Source organism: Podarcis melisellensis (genome assembly GCF_964234715.1).
Source record: "Podarcis melisellensis genome assembly, chromosome: Z".
NCBI lineage: Eukaryota > Metazoa > Chordata > Lepidosauria > Squamata > Lacertidae > Podarcis > Podarcis melisellensis.
In genome coordinates this window covers 3,889,572-3,909,491 of record NC_138547.1, presented here as the reverse complement: position 1 = coordinate 3,909,491, position 19,920 = coordinate 3,889,572, and the positions used below count along the sequence as shown (strand labels likewise).

At 46.2% G+C, this 19,920-nt stretch overlaps 1 protein-coding gene and 1 long non-coding RNA gene across 4 annotated transcripts in view; one reads left to right on the top strand and one right to left on the bottom strand.

Annotated features, from left to right (window-relative positions):
• Window positions 1–19,920, top strand: part of LOC309361596 — a 150,485-nt gene that overhangs the window by 119,110 nt on the left and 11,455 nt on the right. The gene's annotated exons all lie outside the window — the stretch shown is intronic.
• On the bottom strand, window positions 472–19,631 carry TTC16 (tetratricopeptide repeat domain 16). 3 transcript variants are annotated; one of them, XM_081896446.1, is made up of 13 exons: window positions 19,397–19,631; window positions 18,793–18,977; window positions 17,712–17,802; window positions 16,738–16,881; window positions 14,657–14,757; window positions 11,464–11,593; window positions 8,907–9,121; window positions 7,283–7,530; window positions 6,083–6,224; window positions 4,556–4,721; window positions 3,998–4,140; window positions 2,114–2,267; window positions 472–678 (listed from the first exon to the last, which is right to left on the bottom strand). In XM_081896446.1, exons 1-13 carry the CDS (start codon window positions 19,448–19,450, stop codon window positions 529–531), a joined length of 1,923 nt encoding a protein of 640 aa, XP_081752572.1. In that variant the 5' UTR covers window positions 19,451–19,631; the 3' UTR covers window positions 472–528. The 3 variants fall into 3 exon arrangements, with proteins under 3 accessions (XP_081752572.1, XP_081752570.1, XP_081752571.1); XM_081896444.1 differs by having other exon boundaries at window positions 19,391–19,477; XM_081896445.1 differs by lacking the exon at window positions 19,397–19,631 and adding an exon at window positions 19,257–19,389.

Here is a 19,920-nt window from a genome sequence, read left to right as displayed (position 1 = left end):
GCAGTGAACGTGATAGCTCCTAGACTAGACTAAACATGGTAATGGCAGAATAAGTTTTGTTTTCAAGAGGGCTCGCTCAACTGATACCACACTAGACAAAAAGTGCTGCTGTGTGCAATCCATATATGCAGAACAAGGCAGGGCTAAGTGTTCACGTATTTATCTGAGAGGGGGAAAACAGATTGGCCCACAACTGCTAAGTTGCTCCTGATTCCTCCATGAGTAGGTATGTGGAGCTGTGCAATAACTACTGCTGTACCTGAGAAAAAGTGTTAATTGTAGAATTGAAGTAGCCCCATGGCAAGTTTTGCACCAGCAGCTGGCGGACGTCTTGTGGACTGGGATCCTATCAACGGAATGGAATGGAAGACACACTACTTTGGTGATTAATACCATGCCACCATGTGCTTGCCAGAACTGGTGGCTGTAGTCTTTAAGTAAGTAAATGCATTGGAACTTCAGCCAGCCTGGTTCATGTCTACCTCTTTATGATGAGACTGCAAAAAAATGCAATGGTTGTAATATGAGCTAAAAGTGGCCAATGCCTTGGCTGAACTTGCGCCACTTGTAAGGTTCTTCTGAGTGCTCCTTTTCAGGCAGGTGAGGGCAAGGGTCCAGGCGGACAGTGGTAGGCTCCAGGGACGTGTTCTCTCGCGCTGCCTTAAGCTCTTGGTTTACCTGCCAGAGAGATGCAGCACCATTTTACATGAAATGTCAGTGTAGATCTGGCTGCCTTCTGCAGCTTTGCAAAAAGTGCAAGAGACCACAATAGTTAAATCATAGTGTTGGAATGGACCTTGGAGTCACCCAGCAGCTGCTCGTCAGAATCCAGCTCTGTACCAAGGGTTACTTCCAGCTCTGTACCATGGGTTTGGGGGTCGTGCATGTACAGAAGCACTAAATTGTGCTTTGCACATGCGCAGAAGTGCCGAATCGCAACCCGCACATGCACAGATGCGCCGCTGTGGGTTGCGAATGTGCATCCCGCACAGATCACGTTCGCAACCCGAGCATCCACTGTTTAAATATCTACTTCCAGTGCTCTGTTTAAATATCTACTCTTTAAATATCTACTCCCAGTGCTCACCAAACTCACTCAGTTTTTAGCTGAATTTTGCTTCCTTGCCATTTCCTTCTTAGTTCTAACCCTCTAGAGCAATAGGGGGTGAGTCTGCTCCAGCTTCTACTTGACAGCTTTCTGATATTTGAGGACCACTGTTTCATTTCCTCTGAAACTTCTCTTTTTCCAGGCTAAATGGAGAAGCTTCTCCACTATCACCATGTGCCTGTCCACCAGACCAAGCAGAAAAGCCTGGCAGGATTATATTAATAATAGGCAGGTGCCTCAGTTCTACTGTGCTGCCTGTCCAGGCATTTTATTTATTAAATTTCTATGTCATACTTCAAGGATCATAGCCAGCCCTGGTCTTTTGAAGGCTGCATTCAGCTTGGCAAGTATGTGTCCTGTTCTGGGCACTACAGGTTAAGGATGTCGACAAGCTCGAAGGTGTGCAGAGGAGGGCAACCAAGATGATCAGTGGTCTGCGAAACTAAGCCTTATGAGGAGCAGTTGAAGGAGCTGGGTATGTTTAGCCCAGAAAAGAAGAGACCGAGAAGTGATATGATAGCCATTCTTAAATATCTAAAGGACTGTCACATGGAGAGTGGAGGTTTGTTTTCTCCAGTTGCAGAGGGTAGGACCCAAACCTATGGATTCAAGTCACAAAAAAGGATATTCCAACTAAATATGAAGAGCTTTCTGAAAGTAAGAGTTAATTCAACAGTGGAGCAGACACCCACAGCTTTGCCCAAATCTAGACTGCCAACCAAGTCAGAGTAAAAATCTACATTTTCGTAATGTGAACCAAATGAATTATCTCAGCTGCACCAGATAAGGTGCTTCCCACTGCCCTAGAAGGTAATGATTGCTGAGACACAGAAACACAGGGAGCAAAGCTACCTTACACTAAGTCAAACCACTGATACACCTAACTCAGTATTGCTTATGCTGACTGGCTGTGACTCTCCAAGGGTCTCAGACAGAGGTGTCTCCCAGCCCTAACTGGAGATGCTGGTGGTTGAACCTGCATTGCTGCTGAGCTACACCCCTCACCATGTTAGACTTCTTCAGGCAGGTAGCCAGCTTCTCATTCAGCCTTTTCTCTTCAGCAGCCGTTTCCTGCTTCCTCTTTTCCTCCTCTGGTGCTTCTAGCTCATCATTTTGAATGTAGAAATCTTTGGGAGAACTACTTCCTTCTGACTCTGAACTGTGGGAGGGTGGAAAAGGGCAGATAGCAAAACATAAGCTTTGTGGAGGAGGACGTGCAATAGCAAGGCAATGCAAAAATATTAGCACTGGAGGTTTCAGGCCCAGAGGCTACATGCTACCCCACGCAGGCTGCACTTTGCAGCCACCAACACTTACGACCTTTGAGAGCTAAAGGTTGTCTCCCAGTTGTTTAAAACTTCAGATCCTTAAGGATATAATCTTTCTTGAACATCCATTGCTTTTCTGTCCTGTGCTTCATTCATGCATCTTTGGTACCATGATGCCATTCCCCTCTCCTGGTGAGAGGTGCATAGACTAGACTAGAGGCCTTCTGGAAATGCTTTCAAGTATTTTAATCACTTCACAAGAATATAGGTGCAATCTTTAAAACCACCCTCTAGGGCAGGTGTAGCCAATGAAGCCCTCTGAATGTTGTCAGACTCCCAACATCCCTGACAACTGGTAAGAGTTCATGGGAGTTGTAGTCCAACATTTGGCTGGGTAGAGCTTCTCTATCCCTGTAAAAGCACATATGGTGGTTGTGCCAAGGTGGATGAAGTGTTGCGGAGATATCTTTGATAACTGAACAAACCATTGCTCCATCTTTCCACCTGGCACCTTTGAGCCTGGTCAGAGGGTCTCAAAAACCTTTGGGCCACTGCCTCCTTGGCTCTATAAACTTATCTCTAGTGCTCCCTATCCCATAAATAACATTATCCAGAAGATTAGAACACAATAGGATTCAAAACAGTAACAATTAATTGCACATTTATTTGAATAAATGCATGTTTACTTGAATAAATCCAATTAAAACCATATAGTTTAATTAATTCAACATAATTTATTCACTTGATTCAGTGATGGCAGCTTTTCAAGGTCCGATAGGCATTTATACCTCCAGCACTCCTTGCCACCCCCTTACCTTTTAGCACCCCCACCCCCAGAAATCCCCACCCACCCAAGGGGCGACACCTCCCACTTTGGGAACCACTGCTGTAGATGGAAACAGAATGGGCTAGAAAAGTAAAAAAACCTCTCATCTATAAGCAGCAGCCATGGGCTCCATTGCCAAATCCTGGAAGATAACAATTTCAATTGCTGGCCTATTAGGGTTGATAAACTGCCCTTCTGGAAAAGATATCTCATAAAGCAAAAGAAACTAAAGGACAGAACTTATTGCACAAATACTGTGTGGCACTCAGTTACATAATGTCACCAATATATGTAAACAACTGGTTTGTCTGAGACTTTTTAGAACCTTTATTCACAATAATGGATCTCACAGGTGGAGACTACTTTCATTTTTACACATCTTTGTTATTTGTAAAGGGAATCTCTGTATGAGTCAAAGCTTTATTAACCCCCTGGAGCTGTGCTACATCTTTGTACATTTGCCCTTCCAGGCTGTGACGCTCCACGGTTTGCATTTTTTATTATTTGTTTTATTTCTTTCCGTTAACAAAATGAATAAAATGTGTGGGGGTTTTTTAAGGGCGCCAGGTTGGCTACCCCCACTGTAAGGTTTCATGCCCCTCCCATATTGGCAGATGGAGGGACTAAGGACAAGGGGACCGCACACAATGTGATCATACTGCAATCAGGAAAGAATCCTTTTTCTAGCAACAATGGCTCCTTTTGAGGCGGTCACTTGCACAGGGTGAAAATCACCCAAAGACACCAGTGGAGGAGCCTGGTTTTATGGCACCATGTTTGTGCTCACTGCAGTACCTTTTGTGGTTGGCTGAGGCCTCGAATATTGGGCAGGCTTTTAGCCTCCGTTCCAGAAGAGCTTTAGCAAGCTCTCCAATTTTACTGTCAAGGGCAGACTGTATGGGCTCTCCTGGAAACAAATTATTGGCCAGACTGTGGATCTGAAAAAGAAAAAAAGGGGAAAAGAAGAGAAGTGATTTCAACTGAATGGAATTTTTTCTTTTACTACTACTACTACTACTACTATTATTAAATGCAGTGCTCAGGTAGAGGAAAGATTCCCTTCTCTATAGGCATATGGATGCAGCAAGCATTCTGAAATGGTAGAAGACTGCTCAGGAACCCTAAGTACGTTTCATGGAGTTCCCTGATTTAAAAAAAAGCAACAGCCATCAATTTTCCTTGCCTCCCCCTTGCTTCACACCTTTCTGCTCACCTGCCCTTCTGTTTCCCCCTTCCCCTAATTTCCAGAGGCCTGTCCGAGGGCAGTGTCAGGTTGCCCCTGATTAAAGGACTGGGTGAGGGGAGGCTTTGCATTAAGGCGTAATGAATATGGCGCTGTTATGCAGCAGGTACCTCCTCCCTTGTTGGGTCCAGCAGGAAGGCTGTAATAAGGTCCTCCTTGGCTCCCATTGTCTCCTGCAGAAACAGGCGGGTCTTGGCTCGGTGCATGTAATACTTCGGCTCACGTGGGTTATTCTCAATAGCCTGGGAGAAATATGCTTCGGCCTGTGGGTATCGACTGAAAGCAGGGAGAAAACACCTGTTGGCATATTAGCTTACTTTATTATAATTATTAAAGGCCTGGCTATAGAGGAACATTTTTGCCTGGTGCCTAAATATATGTAATGAAGATGTCAGGTGAGCCTCCCTGGGGAGAGCATTCCACGAATGGGAAGCTACTGCAGAAAAGGTGTGTTCTTGTGTTGCTACCCTTCGGACCTCTTGTTGAGGGGGGCCCACGAAGAAGGGCCTCAGATCTCAGGGTCCAGGTCGGTTCATATGGGGAGAGTTCATCCTTGAGGAAAGTGGTACCTCTGGTTGTGAACGGGTCCATTCTGGAGGCCCGTTCGCAACACGAAAAGCCTGCAATCTGAAGCGCCGTATCTGCGCAGGGGCACAGCGTAATATGGTGCTTGTGTGAAAGCGTGGTTTTGCGTTTCTGCACATGCGAGAGCGGCGAAACCTGGAAGTAACCCTTTACAGTACAGTCATACCTTGAGTTAAATATACTTCAGGTTGAGTGTTTCCAGGTTACGCTCCGTGGTGTCCCAGAAGTAATGGAATGTGTTACTTGCGGGTTTCGCCACTCACGCATGCGCAGATGCTCAAAATGATGTAATGCGCGGAAGCACCGAATCACAACCTGCGCACGTGCAGATGCGCAGACATGGGTTACGTTCGCTTCAGGATGTAAACGGGGCTCCGGAATGTATCCCATGCACATCCAGAGGTACCACTGTACTTTTGGGTCACCGCGGGACGCAACCAGAAAAAACGTAACATGAAGCAAATGTAACATGAGGTATGACTGTATTGTGGTCCTGAGCTGTCTAAGGCTTTATAGGTCAAAACCAGCACCTAAGAGGGCTGCTGTAAGAACAACTGAGATGCAACATGCTTTGGGCATTTAGGACTGCCTCCTCCAGACATCATTGAGACTCCAACTCCCATCATCCCTACCAGTTGGCCATGCTGGCTGGGACTGAAGGGAATTGGGCATCTAGCAACACCTGGGGGACCACAGCTCTGCTATTATCGTGGTGGTTGCTCATTTATTTTCTCTGTTTATGCTCCCAGTGCATAGCATGAAGACATTCTTAAATAATGGGTGTGTCAAACCACACATAAGCAAAGGCCTGTCTCCCCCCCCCCCCCCAGGAGCTTTCTGGTAAATGTGCCGTTTGCAGGGGCACTGCAAGGTTACTTAAAGGATTCAGGGCACAAGCCCATGATAGAGATTTGCATAGCATTTGCATGTGCTAATTTATACAAGATATTGTCTGAGCAACCAGTGCTGTGCTTTTCAGGGAAGATGATCCTGGGTCCACCACCAAAGACCCTGGGTTGCCCCCCTACTGCATCCCGCCAACCTCAACATACCTCTCCCTGAACTCCTGCAGCCCCATCTCATCGTACAACCAAGCTGCGCGTTTCTGGAGGCTGGGGTCGAAAGGCTGTAAATCCAGGGCTTGCTGATAATCCGCCATTGCAAAATTCAGCTCACCCAGTTTAAGGAAGCAGTCTGAAGGAGAACAGCCAAGAATTCACTGGCAGCAAGCACAGGTTGTTTTCCTCTGTTATTTTAATTACTGGTTCAAAAGGCACTTTCAGCACACACACACACATACGCTGAGCTGTGGCTCAGTGGCAGAGAACCTGCTTTGCATGCAGAAAGCCACATGTTCAATCCCCCGCAGAGAAGGTAAGGCCTGGACAGCTGCTGCAAGTTTCTGCCTGCCACCCCAAGCAAAGAAAAAGAGGACAGCTGCCTGCCCCAATGATCTTACAGTCCACAAATTCAATCCAGAGGAGATGAGCCTCTTATTCAAATCGGGCTCTATGGGGGGGGCAGAATATTATAGAGGTGTACGGGTGGTGTAGAGCTTATTCAGTCAAAAGTAGAGCCTCTAATGAATGCCAACTGCTGGGCAGGAGCGGGGGCATATTTCATGCACTGCTTGTGGGCTTTCTGGAAGCACCCAGCTAACCACTTGGATGAGATGGACCTTTGGCCTGATGCAGCCCGACGGTTCACTTCAGATTCTTAGCTACTAAGCATAAGGAGAACTCAGAGATGTGCCTGCTGTCCTTTTATTTTATTTTATTATTTTATTTAATAACCAATTAAATTCTGTCTCACCGAAACTGTGCTCCAAGGACTACATAATCCTACAAGCTGCATAGACCTATTGTGCCAATGAAGCCTATCTGCACGATTTATTTTGCTTCTGCTTCCCCTGGAGTTGGAAGGCTCACTCCCCGGCTGCTGGGAATCTCATTTAGCTGAGGGCCCTGTCTGGAATCTGGCCTAACTCACAGAGTTGTTGTATTGAAATGGGATGGAAGGGTGGAAAAGCATAGATGCTTCCTCGAGCTCTTTGAAGGAAGGGTGATATAAAATAAATAATAATAATAATAAACCATTTCACACAATTTCAATGAAGTCTTTGCAGCCCTAACTTGCTCCATCAAAATTCAAAGCTGAGCTACTCAGTGAGATCTAGCACCCACAAAAACACTGCATTTTGGTGCTCCCACCCACATCTACACAGAACTAGAAAATATAGATGAGCGCCTCACCTCCTCTGTTGACATAGAGCCCCTTCTCATTTTTCTCCCCCGTGATGGCTTTATTCAGGAGGAGCACCGCCTCTTCGTAGAAGCCTTTGTCATAGCAGTGTACCGCAAAGTCGTTATAGGTGAGGAGCACCTGCCTCTGGGCCTCCATGCAAACCTCGCTGCCATCCTCCTCTCTGCTGAGCTCCACAGCTCTGAGGTAATCGCCAATGGCTGCATCAAAGTCTCTCAGCCTTCTCAAGATGTTTCCCCTGCAAAAGGGATCACAATAATACATCTCCTTGGGAGAAGGGGCTGTGGCTCAGAGGCAGACCACCTGCTTTGCATGCAAAAGGTCCCAGGTTCAATTCCCAACATCTCCAAGTAGGATTCGGAAAGACTTGCTTTCTGAAAGCATGGAGAGGCTCTGCCAGTCAGTGAAGACAGTGCTGAGCTTTGTGAATCAAAAGTCTGTCTTGGTATACAGTCGTACCTCACGTTACGTCTGCTTCATGTTACGTTCTTTCAGGTTACGTCCCGCGGCAACCCAGAAGTACTGGAAAGGGTTACTTCCGGGTTTCGCTGCTCGCGCATGGGCAGTAGTGCAAAATGACGTCATGCGCAGAAGTGGCGAATCGCAACCCGCGCGTGCGTGGACGCACCACTGCGGGTTGCGTTCTTTTCATGTTGCGAACGGGCCTCCGGAACAGATCCCATTCGCAACCAGAGGTACCACTGTATAAGGCAAGTAAAAGGTGACATGACAGAAGATTATGCATGGCGTGGGGAAGGTGGATAGAGAAAAGTTTTTATCCCTCGCTCATAACATCAGAACTCATGGGCACCCAGATAAACTGAATGTTGGAAGACTTGGAACAGAGAAAATATGCAGCACATAGCTGTGGAACTCACTCCCACAGGAGGCAGTGATTAAACAAATTCATGGAGGATTAAACAAATTTATGGAGGAGGACTGATAGCCAGATGGCTCTGCTCTGCCTTCACAGTTAGAGGGAGCCATATTTCTGAACCCGTTGCTGGAAACCACAGGACAGGGGAGAGTGCTCTTGTGCTCAGGTCCTGCTTGCAGGTTTCCCGCAGGCATCTGGTTAAGAACAGGGGCTGGACTACGTGGGTCATTTGCCTAATCCTGCCAGGCTCTTATGTTCCCAAGAATGGGGAAGGAAGGGTGGAGGCTAGCAATGAGCTGGGAGCGGAGCAGGACCAAGGAAGCTGCCTTATTCCAGGTGAATAACTCAGTGCCACTTACTCTGATTGGCAGCAGCAATCCAGAGTTTCAGATGGGTATTTTCCACTTCTGAAAAATCTACAGGGTGGTTTGGTATCAAGCTTTGTGTGAGCTGTTCCACCATATGGATCACTTGTGAGCCTACATTAAGCCACCAGGAAATGGCTATGGTTTGTCAGCTACACAAATAAAACAAAGACTGTTGAGACTTTTGGGGGTGGGGCACACAACAAGGGTGCACAAAATTATGCATGGTGCTGAGAAAATGGCGGAAGAAAGGCTTCTTCTTGCACCATGGTTGGCTGCCTCTAATAATTTCAAGCCACAAAATGGAAGAGATTTCTGGCAGGGAAACCCTGAGAGGTCCAGGCCTTCAAACCGTGCTGAGATGGTGGTTACCTGAAGAGGCAGTAGTCTGCCTGCAAGGGGTTGTGGTCAATGGCCCTGTTGATTTTCAGCAGGGCTGCCTTCAGGTTTCCCTTCACTGCCTTGCTCACAGCTTGCTCCTTGAACTTCTGAGCCTCTTTCCTCAAGCGCTCCAGCATCAGCAGAGCTTCACTGTGCTCTGGGTCCAACTCAAGGGCATCTTGGAGGTTGTGGAAACAGAAGGTGACCTATGGAGAAGGCAGCATGCTATCTGGAACCTGGGCTCATCCAATAAAGAAGGTTTCTTCGTCAAACTCCATGGGGGGCGGGGAGGTCATAGAATTGTAGTGTTGGAAGGTACCTCAAAGGTCATCTAGCCCAAACCCCTACAATGTCTTAACTGACAAGATGCCCTGACAAATGGACACCCAACCTCTGCTTTAAAATCTCCAAAGAAGGAGAGTCCCACCTACCTTCCGAGAGAGTCCGTTTCACCATGGATTTAAAGCATAGCTAACAGACATCATTTCTCCCAAAGAATCCTGAGAACTGTAGTTCCTCCCCTCAAAGAGCAACAATCCCCTGTACCCTCAACAAACCACAGTTCCCAGGATTCCTTGAGGGAAGTCATGTGCTTTAAATGTGTGTGGGATGTGCTTCAAATCTATGGTGCGGATCTACCCCATAGCTAAGACTCCAGAATTTGTAGTCACAGGAGGTGGTGATAGCCACCAACTTAGAAGTTTCTAAATAAATTTATAAAACATGACCAGTTTATGGAAGACAAGCCTATCAGCAGCAACTAGCCACAAAATGGCACCTCCAAGATCATGGAGCCTTTAAATACCAGCTGTTGGCAGCGGGATAGGGGTGGTGGTGGGGAACAACAGCAGGAGAGGGACTGTTGCATTCGTGTCCTGCTTAGCTGCAGTGCGAAACAGAAACCTGAACAAGGCAGGCCTCTGGCCTGATCCAGCTGGCTCTTCTTATGTTCTTCCCTGTTAGTTCCAGAGCCATAGAGAAGCAAGCAGAAATGGCACAGAGACTTAAAAAGTGGCCTTAGACCTGGTCAGTAATTGTCCTTGCAGTCCAGGGGTGGGGAACCTCAAGAACCTCTCTTTCTCTGGCCCTCAGAACTCCCCCAAGGCCTTTACACTCTTTGCTTGGCTGTAAAGTGTCCCTGTACTCTAATAAGTCCTTGCCTGGGTGGAGGATACAGAGTAATGGAGGGTGGGGCAGGGGTGAGTGTGTGTAGTGAACAGGTATTTACAGCTCTACAGTCACATCTTGTGTTGCGTCTAGTTCATAATACGTTTTTTTCAGGTTGTGTCCTGTGGCAACCCGGAAGTACCGGAAAGGGTTACTTCCAGGTTTCGCCGCTTGCGCATGCGCAGATGCACAAAATGACATCACGCGCATGTGCAGACGCGGCAAATTGTGACCCGCAGATGCACAGACGCAGGTTGCATTCCTTTCGGGTTGTGAACAGGCCTCCAGAATGGACCCCGTTCACAACCAGAGGTACCACTGTATTCATTTTTGCCACCCACCAGTATTGCATGGACCTTGAAAGGCTCCCCACAAAAGAATGTGGCCCTCAGGCTTGAAGGGATACCCCAACCCTTCTATCAACCCATTATCATCTAATCCAGGGGTTCCCAAAGTGGACTGTGGACAACTAGTGGCCCGTGAGCTTCATACAGGTAGGCAGTGGAAGAGCGTGGCCAGGGGCGCATGCAAAGAACAGCAGGTGCACCAGCTGCTCAGGGCAATAGGTTGACAGAACATTTGAAAGGAGCAGAGTCAATACATAGGAGCAAAGCAAGCAGAGAAAGGGGAAGAAGAAGTGGGATTCGTTGGTTCACACTGATTTTAATTGCATTTTTCTTGCTTCTTTTATTTCCTATTATATTAACATTCAAATTCTGTTTTTTAAAAACATGCTTGCATTTACCACAGTGCATTTTAATTGCTAAACGGCCTAGGACCCTTGTACCTACGGGACCTACCTACAGGACCACCTCTCCCGGTATGCCCCATGGAAGACCTTAAGGTCCATAAATAGCAACACCCTCGAGGTCCCGGGCCCTAAGGAAGTTAGATTGGCTTCAACCAGAGCCAGGGCCTTTTCAACACTGGCTCTGGCCTGGTGGAACGCTCTGTCTCATGAGACCAGGGCCCTGCGGGATCTGATTTCTTTCCGCAGGACCTGTAAGACAGAGTTGTTCCGCCTGGCCTTTGGCTTGGAATCAGTTTGATTCCCTCCCCCTCTTTCTTTTTTCCTTTCTCCTCCTGTGATGAGACTGCATTTTAATGTTTTGATGTTTTACTATTGTATTTTACTCTTGTTTTTAAAGTTGTATTTCAATCAACTTGTTTTTATTATTGGTTGTTAGCCGCCCTGAGCCCGGTCTTGGCTGGGGAGGGCGGAGTATAAATAAAAGTTATTATTATTATTATTAAACATAAGGCAGAAAAATAGTTAAGTGGTCTTCCAAGACCCGGGGAGTGGGGGTGGGAGCTCTTCCATCACCTGCTCCTTCACCTGGTCATAGCTTGCAAATGAAAACCAACCTGGCCAGCTCTTTACCTTTCCAAAGCACTGATAGAGTCGAGCCCTCAGGACAAAGAGATCTGGATTCTTTCTCTCCTGAGCAACTTCTTCATTGACCATCTGAAGGCAATCGTTGTATTTTTTCAGGGCAGCGAGGCAGGCAATGCTAGCAAAACAGAAAGGCAGAGCAAAGCCATGAATCTCAACCTGTGTGCTCACAAGGTTCTGCAAAGGTCACCTGGCCTGCTGAGGAAGAATGGAAGGAGGAGGCAGGTGGGGGGGGGACACACAGACCCTGAAGGCATGGACCTCATTAGAGGAACCACACCTATAAATTGGAGCTTTCCTTCTAAAGCATGTGGCATGTTTGAATAACTGGGGTGAGCGAAGAGATCCAGATCAGAACAGCAATGGTGGGAGATAATGTTTTTTTCAAAAAAATCCCCTCCACTACCCCTTAAAGGAGCCCCACCCAGATCACTGGGACCATCTCAGTTGTTTACTATTTTTCTTTTTTAAAGCGCAGTTGCCTCTTGGTTAGATTACTGCAACACTTGCTTTATATGTGAGGATGCTCCTGGAGATGGTTCGGAAACTTCAGCTGGTGCAGAATTCAGTGGCCAGGTTACTCCCCAGGGCAAGATGTTTTAAGCATATAATGCCAATCCTGGCCCGATGGCTCTGACTGCAGTGGCATTTGTGGAACACTTTCATCTCTTTAGGCACCAGGCAAAAACGTTTCTCTTCAACCTGGCTAATTAAGCAATCAATGGCCTTTTAAACTGTGGAGGGAGAGTATTGTTGTGTTTGTTATTATGCTATTTATTTGTTTGTTTTGTTTTTATACTGTAAACAGCCCTGTGCTCTTGGGTGAAGGGCAGTATAGAAATTTAATAAATAATTAATAATTTCACGAATAGTGCCGTGTCTAGATGGGGCCCTGAAAAGCAGGCCTCAGTTATTACGGTAACAAAAATGCTCCCTTTCGCCTGGCATGGCAACAGGTCCCCTTGAGGTGATAAAAATGTGGCTCTCAAGAGGGATCTCTTGCACTCTAATTTACTGTTTCCTCTCTGGAGGAAGAAATATTTTGAAAGTGGATTTGTTTTTTGTCTGCAATAAACCTGGGCAATAAACATAGCACTAAACATAGCACTCTCCTAAGTTGAGGCGAGTTGGGAGTCCACAACATCTAGAAGACACCAGGTTTTGCTCAACCTGTAATGATCTGTTAAAATTCCAGACTAATAGAATACTTTTTAAAAAAAGAAACAGATAGGTAGCCGTGTTGGTCTGCCATAGTCAAAACAAAACAATTCCTTCCAGTAGCACCTTAAAGACCAACTAAGTTAGTTCTTGGTATGAGCTTTCGTGTGCATGCACACTTCTTTAGATACACTGAAACAGAAGTTACCAGACCCTTCTATATAGTGAGAAGGTGGGGAGGGGTATTACTCAGAAGGGTGGTGGGAATGGGTGATTGGCAGATAGCTGTGATGAGCCTGTTGACGACTCTTAACGACTGCAATAGGTCTTACAGGAAAAAGCAAGGGGTGAGAAGGTGAAAAATGGCTTTGTCATGTATAATGAGATAAGAATCCAATGTCTTTGTTCAGACCAGGTCTCTCCATGGTTTTAAGTTTGGTAATAAGTTGCAATTCAGCAGCTTCTCTTTCCAGTCTATTTCTGAAATTCCTTTGTAGTAAAACAGCTACTTTGAGATCTTGTATAGAATGTCCTGGGAGATTGAAGTGTTCTCCTACTGGTTTCTCTGTCTTGTGATTCCTGATGTCAGATTTATGTCCGTTTATTCTTTGGCGTAAGGTTTGGCCTGTTTGTCCAATATAGAGAGCTGAAGGACACTGTTGGCATTTGATGGCATACACAATGTTAGACGATGAGCAATTAAATAGTCCCGAGATGGGATGTGTGATGTTGTTGGGGCCAGTAATGGTGTTGTCCAGGTGTATGTGGCAGCAAAGTTGGCATCTGGGTTTATTGCAGGCTCTGGTGCCAGTGTCCGTGTTAAGTCTGGTTGTAGTATTATTGTGGGTTAGGAGTTGTTTAAGATTGGGTGGCTGTCTGTAGTCAATGAAAGGTCTTCCTCCCAGAGCTTGAGAAAGAGAACTGTCATTGTCCAGGAGAGGTTGTAGATCTCTGATGATGCGTTGTACTGTTTTAACTTGGGAGCTGTATGTGATGATTAGAGGTGTTCTGTTATTTTCTTTTTTGGGTCTGTCTTGCAGCAAGTTCTCTCTGGGTATCAGTCTGGCTCTGTTGATCTGTTGTCTAACTTCATCTGCTGGGTATTTTAGTTCTAAAAAGGTTTGCTGTAGATCTCTTAGGTGAGAGTCTCTGTCTGCAGAATTGGAACAGATACGGCTGTAACGTAGTGCCTGGCTATATCCAATGGACTGTTTGGTATGTTTGGGATGGTAGCTAGAGGCATGTAGATATGTTTGTCGGTCAGTTGGTTTACGGTATAAGGTGGTGTCTATGCGCCCATCCTGTATTTTTATAGTAGTGTCCAAAAAATGTATTTCTTGCATAGATTGATTCATTGTTAGGTTGATTGTGGGGTGAAAATCATTGAATTTCTGGTGGAAGGTGTCCAGGGTCTGTTGACCATGTGTCCAGATGATAAAAATATCGTCAATGTATCGCTGGTACAAGAGAGGTTTGAGTGGTGTGTTTAAGTTGGTCTTTAAGGTGCTACTGGAAGGAATTTTTTTTGTTTTAAAAAAGAAAAGCCTTCATTGTTCAATCATCCTAAATTTAGTGCACACTTGCCTTTGCCAATCTGGTGCCCTCCAGGGACTGATGGGACTTATAGTCCAAAACATCTGGAGGGCACTAGGTTGGCGAAGGCTAGTAGTATACAGTGTGTAGTGTTGTGCCAGATGAGACTGAGACCCACCATTGTTCTTGAAACTCTTCTGCTTCTAAATGTGTACAGTGGTACCTCGGGTTACAGATGCTTCAGGTTACATACACTTCAGGTTACAGACTCCACTAACCCAGAAATAGTACCTCGGGTTAAGAACTTTGCTTCAGGATGAGAACAGAAATCGTGCTCCAGCAATGCGGCAGCAGCGGGAGACCCCATTAGCTAAAGTGGTGCTTCAGGTTAAGAACAGTTTCAGAGTAAGTACGGACCTCTGGAACGAATTAAGTACTTAACCTGAGGTACCACTGTATATCTTTTTTTCTGTTGCAAACCCAGTGTTACCTCCTCATGCGATAAAGCTTATTCTGAGGCTGAAGTTCCGAGGCACGAGTGAAGGATTCGAGAGCATCCAGGTAGGCGCTCTGCTCATACAGACACTGGCCCTGAAAATAATAATAATAATAATAATAATAATAATAATAATAATAATAATAATAAATTTTATTTATACCCCGCCCTCCCAAGCCAAGACTGGGTTCAGGGTGGCTAACAACCAATAATAAAAACAAGCTGATTGAAATACAACTTAAAAACAAGATTTAATTAAAACAATTAAAACATTAAAATGCAGCTTCATCACAGGAGGAGAAAGGAAAAAACAAAGGGGGGGGGAGGGAATCAAATTGATTCTAAGCCAAAGGCCAGGTGGAACAACTCTGTCTTACAGGCCCTGCAGAAAGAAATCAGATCCCGCAAAAAAACCAGAACCATCATAAAATTCTGGAGTAAGTAGCCGACACAGCCCAGGACATTCAGCTCCCTGAAGTAGGGTGGCATATTTTACAAGGTAGGCCTCTTGCCCTCAAGTGTGGGTACATCGTACACATGTTAATCTGGCACTTGAGGCAAAAAAATAAATAAGTCCCCTGATGTCTCACCCCATCCTTGACAGTAACAATACATTAATAATAAATTAAATAGCAAAACAACCTGCTGCCCTTTCAATTCAGGCAGAATCAGCTGCCTGAGGAGGCTGCCTCACTCCACCTAATGGCAGGGTGAAAGGAACAGGAATCGTGTCATAGTCCATTAACTTTTCATAGAAGCACAGAATCTTAGAGTTGGAAGAGACCACAAAGGTCATGTAGTCCAACTCCCTGCAATGCGTGACTCTTCTGCCCAACATGGGAAGCAAACCCATGGCCCTGAGATTAAGCGTTTCATCTCTGTTTAAACCCATACCCTTCCTTGGTTCCACCTACTAGGTGCCCAAAGCTGTTAATGAAAACAATAAATAAGTACAACCTAACAAATAACACAATGTGGCATGATGTAGTGGTTAGAGCACTGGGCTATGATGGGCAGAATCAGGTTCAAATCCCTACTAGGCCCTGAAGCAGGCTGGGTAATCTTGGGCCAGTAGCCATCTATCAACCGAATCTACCTCACAAGGTTTTTTTGAGGCGATTTTTGGCTTTTCATAGACTTCATAGACTGAAATTAACAGGAACTGTGAGATAGAGTCAGCACAGTCAAAAGAATGTTGCTTCTTCACACAGCACACACTTAAAACTGTGGACTTCATTGCCATGAGATGTGGTGAGAGCCACCAACTTGTTGTTTAGTCGATAAATCGTGTCCGACTCTACGTGACCCCATGGACCAAAGCACGCCAGGCACTCCTGTCTTCCACTGCCTCCATGCGCCAAAAGTGGTTTAGTCATGTTGGCCACATGACCCAGAAAAGCTGGCTTCCTTGCCAAAAAGTGAAAATCTGGACACAAAAATCTACACTTCCGACATGGGTTGCCATATGCCCGGGCGCTGTTACAGATGACAGAATCCTGGGTATGTCCGGGAAATTCCGGGTGTATGACAAGCCTAAATTAGAGTTTACCTTACTGTGGTGTATGTAGCTTCAGCACTGAACCCGAGTTCCAGCATGGAGGAAAGGCAGGATGGAAATATCAGAAAATAAGTAGTATTACACAATATTACTGCCCCCAGAAATGAAAAGCACGGTATCAAAAACTCTGTGGATTCTCTATTGATTATATTCAGATCCAAAATCAAACACAGGACACACACACACACACCACAATTTAAACCTCACAATGACCTGGCAAGGGAAGTGTAAATGATGAACACCAGCCAGCACAATGGAACCCAGTTAGCTTCATGTCTGAAGCTAGGATTTGAAATCACATTTCCCCGGCTCACTGGGCAACAACTCTGGCTCTGCTTTTGCATGTGAAACAGCGTCATCTAACAAGCCTTTTGTCAAACCACAATTATGTGATTCCCTCAGTGGGTGGGGGAAACCAATAGTGTGATGCTGGTATACATTTGTAGGAGGGGGCGCAGAGATGTGGCAGGGAAGCACTGAGTGAGCTGGGAAGGGATGCTGATCTTTATCTGTTTACCTGGAGGTGAAAAATGAAAGCGAAGCGGGATCCGATGTCCTCCTGATGTGATGACACTATATAGGCCTTCTGGAGGTGTAATGCAGCAGACTGGAAGTCGCAGAGCTGGAGGAGAGCTTCTGCCTTCTTCTCATACAGTTCTACCTGCAGAAAAGGACTGTCTGTGGCGTCAAAATGCCCCTACCCTTCCAGATACAACACACAAACCAAGGGTAGCCACATCTGTCCTGCTTTTCCCAACTCCTCCCCACTGCCAGACTGGAAGGAACACAAGGCTCAGCCTCTTACCTGGCAGATGCTTCTCCATCCCAGAAAGGGAAGGTTCCCTAGGAGCTCTTGTCTTAAGAGACTTCTCGGGAGCAACCTCTCTTTTCAGCAACTGGGAGTAGGGCTGCATGCCAATTTGGTCTGGGTAAGGCCAAATTTAGGACAGTGCAAGTGGTTCCCCATGCACAGGGTGCTAGGTTGAGGGGGTGCAAAATTGAGAAGATCCATAATTGAGAAGATCTATTTGGGGGTGCCAAATTTTGGCTCTGCACATGGCACAATATTACGAAAGATTACAAAAGTCCGCTCCTGGTCTGGGCAACCTGGGACAGATTCAGCAAGTTTTGCAGCAAGGGTGGAGAGAGCGTCAGGCCACGTCCACCCAGCCCAGAATTATCTACTGTGGATGGCTCCCTTGGCACATCAGCAGGTAGCCTTATCAAAGAGAAGAAGACTACCAATGGTTACTAGCTACAGTGGATGTATATTAGAGGCAGAAGACCTCCAAAGGTCAGCTGCTGGAACTCACAAGTGAGGAGAGTGCTGTTGTGATCATGTTCTGCTCATGGACTTCTAAGAGGAACCCCATTCAATGCTGTGGGGAGGAGGATGCTGGACCAGATGGACCTCTGGTCTGATCCAGCACGGTTCTTATGTTCAGTAGACGGTCTTGTGAGCCTGAACAATTCTCAACTCTACCTTATTACCTTGTTAGGATCCAGATTAAGGGCTTTGGTATAGCAGGTGATAGCGTTTTCCCACTCTCTCTGAGAGAAGTATTCTTCGCCTTTATTGCAACTGTAGACGCAAAAAAGAGAGAAAGCCACAGTTGTTAGCACCAGCAACACAGCAGCAGCAACACACCACCCACTTCTTGACTAGAAGCCATCTTGAAGAGCCTGAAAAGAACTATAGTCTGCTTCAGCCATAAAGCTATTCAGTAATCTCTGTGACTCAATCTATATTAGAGGTGAGGAACATATAGCCCTCTAGATCAGGGGTTGTCAACCTGGTCCCTACTGCCCACTAGTGGGCGTTTCAGGATTCTAGGTGGGCAGTAGGAGGTCCTACGGCACAAGCTGAATCCTCCTTCCATTGAGCACTGGTGGGCAGTAAGGAAATTTTACATCAAGAAAGATGCATTAGTGGGTGGTAGGTATAAAAAGATTGACTACTCCTGCTCCCGATGTTGCTGGAATGTAACTCTCATCATCTCTGGTCAATGGCCAAGTTGGCTGTGGCTGATGGGATGCAGAATCCAACGACATGGTTAAAGCGCCTACTGTAGCCCTCTGTGTATTTTTGGACTATGAACTCCCATCCTCCTAACCTTCTAGCTGTGCCAGCTAAAGCTGATGGGAGTCCAGCATCATCTAGAGGGCACCAGGTTGGGGACAGCTGGATCAGTCTGTCCGGTTAGCACTGGGAAGGCTGAGTGACCTGGGACTAGTCACCACCTTTCTGCCTAGTCTACTTCACAGGGATTTTGCAAGGCAAAAGCAGAGGAATGGTGAAAAGAAACCATGCAAGCTACCTTGAACAACCCGGAAGAAAGTTGTAATTAATTAAATAAAATCGCACCAATCCATAGTCAACATAAACCATGGTTTAGAAACAGACTGCAAACAATTGTTTCTGATTCTAGTTTGCCTGCTGACTGCAAACTATAATTTGGTGTTGTGCCCAAACTAAACCACGTATAAAGGAGGGGCTTCTATCTGCTTGGGTAATTTAGTTTAAACGTGAGAACACCATGTGCTATTACGGAGAATGGGCGACAGCACTCACTGCTCATCTATTTTGTTCTGCAGGATCCCTTCAAAAGTCCCCACTTTGTTGGGGTTCTTAACATGTTGCAAGGTCTTAGCAGCCCCAAAAATGCGACTGATCTTTCTCTGCCGGGCTTCCTCAAGCTTCTCTTCAGTGACTGCAGTAGGGAAGAACTCCAGGTAGACTGTTGACATCTTCACTTCCTGTAGGAGAAAGAGCCACCACAAAATGAATGAAGCAACCTGGGAGGCTGCCTTACACCAAGGCAGTCCATGGTCCATCTAGCTCAGTAATGTCTACACTGACTGGCAGCAGTTCTCCAGGGATCTGGATAAGGGTCACTCCCAGCCATTTGCGTAGCCAGGGGGGCAATCAAGTAAACAAACAAAAATACATAAGTAACTGACCAATTGCATCACAGATAATTTGGTTCTGCCCCACCCTAACAGAAATCCTGGCTATGCCCATGCTCCCAACCTCACCTGGAGATGCCAAATATTGAATCTGGGACCTTTCTGCATGACTGCAGGATGGAACACCATTCTTTTGGGTCTCTCATCTACTCCAGTGCCTCCCCAGCTGCCCTCTGCTAGGTTGCTGTTTGCTTCTGTCTCACCTTCACCTCCTGTGCCTCTTTCTCATTCTCCTCCTCCTCCTCCTCATCCCACTCCATCATGCCTGCCTCCTGGATCTCCAAGTCCTCTGGTTGCTATGCAAACAAAAAAGCAAACAACCCTTCAGGTGCCGCTGTTCCTAGAACTGCCACTAGGGGGGAGCCAGATAAGAATCCGAGCATCCTCACGTCTTTCTAGGTGATCTGAGGTTGTGTGAATATGCTTTGCTACAAATGCACAAAGACCGTTTACCCGCTTTCCTTCCTTCCTTCCTTCCTTCCTTCCTTCCTTCCTTCCTTCCTTCCTTCCTTCCTTCTTTCTTTCTTTTTCTTTCTTTTCTCTTTCTCTCTGTCACACCCACCCACACGTTAGAAAGTCCCTGATCTCCCACGCATTAAGTCTTGTATGTGTCTTGACTTGATTTGCACTATGAGACGGTGGTAATTATAATCCTTTGTTTTGTTTGCTAATTTTGGGGCTGGGGGGGGGGATCTGCCCAGCCTTTTCGTAACAACGAAAAACGGTTTTCCAG

Coding starts and splice junctions, on each gene's coding strand:
- TTC16 (XM_081896444.1), bottom strand. CDS start 19,450: ATGATGGAGTGGGATGAGGAGGAGGAGGAGGAGAATGAGAAAGAGGCA. Junction 18,978..19,390: donor AAGAGGCACAGGAGGTGAAG/GTGAGACAGAAG, acceptor TTTCTCCTACAG/GAAGTGAAGATGTCAACAGT. Junction 2,268..3,997: donor GCCTCAGCCAACCACAAAAG/GTACTGCAGTGA, acceptor ACCCTCCCACAG/TTCAGAGTCAGAAGGAAGTA.